The sequence below is a fragment of the Anopheles coluzzii genome, chromosome 2, assembly GCF_943734685.1.
Source record: "Anopheles coluzzii chromosome 2, AcolN3, whole genome shotgun sequence".
In the NCBI taxonomy this organism is placed as follows: Eukaryota; Metazoa; Arthropoda; class Insecta; order Diptera; family Culicidae; genus Anopheles; species Anopheles coluzzii.
Genome location: NC_064670.1, coordinates 11,518,755 through 11,523,015, shown reverse-complemented (window position 1 = coordinate 11,523,015; position 4,261 = coordinate 11,518,755). Strand labels below are relative to the sequence as shown.

The following is a 4,261-nucleotide window of genomic DNA, read 5'->3' as shown; positions in this document are numbered from 1 at the left end:
GCATCGTTAAAAAGGCAAAAGAGACGAACAATATTAATCAGTTTTTTTTCTGTGAAGTTAGCTTAAATGATGATTGATGCATTAAATTTAGTTTCTTTTTATATGATGCAAAATGTTTATTTATATATTGATTTTTTTAGTTCAAATTACTCTTGTATAAAGAACACTCTTCCAACTATTAAGGAAAAAATCCAAGTTTGAAGAGTTTTTTTTTTATTATCAATTGTCCACAAATTGTGGAAAGGTGTGCAGAGTTTACTAAACCTGGAAGATCTTTGGATTTTTTTGTATAAATGTAATCAATGTCTCCGCTATTTTAGACCCTCAAGTGTTAGTTTTATAAATGATTAAATATAGTTTGTTAATTTTTTGTAATTTCATTTTTATAGACAAAGACTTTTTATTAAATTTATTAATCAAACAACCCGCTCATTTTCATTGCGTGTATTGTTTGATTATGGTCGAAACACGACCCATCTCTCCTATTCTGTAACCGCAAAAACTCTCCAAAATGCAACTGTCAATAACCATGTGCCCATAGCCTGCAATCAGATTGATTAATCCATCCAACCCACACACACACACACACACACAGTCGCCCACACAAGCTAACCCTTTTTGCTGGCATGCGGAAGCGGAACCGTTCTAGAGAAAATATTTCCGTAATTGACTTCCCTCTTTCTCTTACTCTCTTTCTATCTCTCTGTTTCCCTTTTACCTTCAGCAAATCCATAGAACCCCTAACCTAACTGTTCCGATTCCGGTCCCGGTCCGGCAAGCAGCGGTGCGATTTTGTTTAGTTTCCTATTTTCGACTCAAGTGCATCATCGTACCCGCCGCCAGCCCTGCGGAGGAACCCTTTTTGGCAAATGCGGGGCAATTGACATTGCTGTTGGTACCTGCGTGTGTGACTGTGTGTGTGTCTGTGTGTGTGTTGGTGCATTGGTGTGAAGCTGATGAATCCATTTTCCACCAGAAGGGGGGGCCCCTGCTGGACGGTAAACAAAGCACGCGGTTGCTATGTTTGAATAGTAGAAGACGCAGAAGAAACGAGATGTCAAAAGGGATGTCATCGTGGAAGCAGTAGAGCAAGAGAGATGGCAAAGCCGTTGAGCAAGCGAGAAGGCAGCAGCACACAAACACGGAAAACGTTGATCGTGCGGATAGCAGAATGGCGAACCATTTTACTTACCCGGCTTTCGCCGGTCCCTTTTCCGGGATTGGTCGAGAGTAAAAGGGTGCCGAAAGGGAGAACGAACCCGACGGTCAGCAGTGGAGTGGCACAGATGGGTAGGGGACTGTCTCTTTCTGGAAAGGGTTTCACACGAGTGCAATTTTGGCAAAGCCTGCTAGGCGAAACGGGAAGGGAAAGCGGAATAAAGAATTGCCCACAGGCAGCCGATTTAAATACGAAAAGGATGAGGTGTCGGACGCACACGGCACAATGGTGGAAGGTGGGCGAAACGGGGATGGGAATGGGAAGGGGCAGAGGGCTGGTGTGTAGGTGGACGGCCCTACGCTCGGTATAAAAGCAAACCGGTGGTCAAGTTCGGAGGTCAGTTCTATTCAGATTTCGAGCGGCGAAAGAACTTCTTGCTTGTGACATTGGGACGCAAGCGTCAAAGAGCGTCAACGGTGAATCGTTTGGTGTGTGCGGAAGCATTTGTCGAAAGCATTTGTGTGAACTCGTTCTGTGTGGTGTTTTGGAGCGAAGTGAAACCAATCGAACGCTGGTTTGCGAAAATGATGGCTCAATTTATGATGGACTTAAAAACAGGTAAGGTGGCCATAGCATCCTTGTGCATCCTCTGCTTAAGATTTTCCGACCCAGTTGAATGTGTATTAACCATGTGTTCTTCTCCCAATTCTAGAACCGCGCCTCAGCCCCTCGCTCTACTCGCCCGCATCGCCCAAAATGGCCGACTCGAACGGGCGGCCCCAGTCGACCGATTCCGGCGTGCTGGACCTGTCCAAGCGGCGCGACTCGCTGGACGCTACCCGCAAAACGCCCTCGCCCGCTTACCACTGCTTCAGCGAGGTGGCCGGTACGCCGCCTCCAAGCAACCACAGCTCCCCGCAGCAGTGCGAAGTGACCGATTCGAACAACCCGGAAAGCACACTGCTGCTCAACTACAGCGAACTGGTGCGAGCTCGTCGCCTGTCGCCCACCAAATCACTGCTCCAGTTCGATGAGCTTGCACACCACCACACACCGAGCGCGCAGCTCCCCCCGGCAGTCCAGCAAGCGTTCCATCGGCACGGATTGGGCCTGTCCAAACCGGAAACGGACATTCTTCAGCAGCATCTTCTGCAGCAGGTTCACCGAGCTGGACCTATTCCGGCGTACCTGCTGCCTGCCTCTGCGCTTCATCATCACCATCACCAGCAGCAGCAGCAGCAACAACAACAACAGCAACACCAGCAGAACTCTCCGGCACCCTTCTCTCCCAGCCCGATCCGTCTGCGCGAACTGGACGCACTGTCCGAGTCCGGTTCGGAGGGCACGTCCCTTGTCAGCTCGAGCCAGCGCAAGCCGAAGGACCTGGAAGACGGTACCGTGCCGAAGGACGGCCAGCAGCAGCAACAGCATCAGCAGTACCCGATGGTGGTCGGCCGGGACGGTAAGCTGTCCCGCCCGTTCAAGGCGTACCCGCGCGATCCGCTCAGCCTGGCGGCCGGGTTCGTTGCCAGCGACGCCATCCTCGATACGAACTCCGCCGAAAAGTACAACCTGTTCCGGAAGCGCATGCTGGAGCAGATACACGCCGCCAACGGGGGCCAGCCGACCGTGTCCAATCCGAAGATGCGCCGGCTAGCCAACGCGTCCTCCTGCAAATCGTCCTCCTCCAATGCACCGTCGGCCGCGATGAGCGACGCATCGTCCGAATCGTGCGATGAAAAACCGCCATCGGTCGAACACGTGGGCTCGAATCGCGCGCTGCTACAGCAGCACCACCGTAGTATGATGGCGGGCAGTGAAATGGCGCAACATGTCGCAACCACCAATCAGCGCCTGATGACGACGCCATCGTGCAAGGATGCTGCTGCTGCTGCTGCTGCTGCGGCGTGTGACGTCATTGGTTCGTCGGATGCGTCGGGGGCGGAGTCAAGCGCAACGATCGCAGCGGCACCAAGCAATGGCAGCAGTGGCAACACCAGCAGCACATCGGTGAAAGATTCGGCCTACTACGAACGGCGCAAGAAGAACAATGCGGCCGCGAAAAAGTCGCGCGACCGACGGCGCATCAAGGAGGATGAAATAGCGATCCGGGCCGCGTTTCTCGAGCGGGAAAACATTGAGCTAAAGTTTGAGCTGGCGGCCGCCCGGAAGCAGCTCGCACTGTACGGCGTGACGACGTCGGTTGCCGCTTCGTAGGACATTGGCCAGTTGGGTGTGTAAATAGAGGGCACAGTTGAATTAATAACTATTGTACAGTGAAGTGCTGAAAGCGGTTAGAGGATGCATTCGCTTGACGCGATCGTCCGATGCACGCATTCAGCGCGTTAGAATAAGGGTGGTAACAAAGTAGGCGGAAGTGTTTTTGGGGATTTTCTCACCTCGACTCTTCGATGACTGATACCTGCAAGCAGTATTCACTAGTTAAGGCACATTTAGCTTGTAAGAACCGCAAAACTGAAAATAGAAAAACCATTCGTCAGAAAATGTTTTGTTTAAATTTATTCCACATTCGTGTTGTTGGCTGTTACATTAATATTTCCTTAGAAGTAACACTTTTATGGTGTTATGGACGATGAATATTTGGTCACATTTTCCCATTTTTGTCCAATACCACCTCTCGTATTGGTTTGACTGGAATGGTCAGTGTTTTTATTTAATTCAACACATGGACATCATTCTACGATACAATGGGCCTACTAAATTGTAAAACGTTGTATTTGTGATTAAACAAATTGCTTCAAAATTTAAGAAATACAGTGAGAATTCAATAGTTGAACGCTTTTTAGTTGACATGCTTTTTAGTTGAACGCTCGATAGTTGGCTGACAGTTCAATTAAAAAGCATGCGTTTGTATGGAAAAACCGGTTTTTGAAAATTTCACAAAAATCTCATGGCCTGCCGAGAAAAATTTCATATTTTTTTGTATGGAAAAACGTGCCAACTAAAAAACACATATTGAATAGTTGGCAGGGAATCGAAGGTCATCCAGTGAGTTCAGACAGTATAAGCTCTTATTATTCCTTGATGAGGAAGAAGTCCGATCCGTAGCAAAAACCAATTATACCGTCGCATGGTATAAAG

At 49.0% G+C, this 4,261-nt stretch overlaps 1 protein-coding gene across 1 annotated transcript; it reads left to right on the top strand.

Annotated features, from left to right (window-relative positions):
* Window positions 1–366: 366 nt before the first annotated feature.
* LOC120953434 (protein giant) lies at window positions 367–3,688 on the top strand. Its single transcript, XM_049605128.1, has one exon. The coding sequence runs from the start codon at window positions 1,916–1,918 to the stop codon at window positions 3,374–3,376; it is 1,461 nt and encodes a 486-aa protein (XP_049461085.1). The 5' UTR covers window positions 367–1,915; the 3' UTR covers window positions 3,377–3,688.
* Window positions 3,689–4,261: the final 573 nt, after the last annotated feature.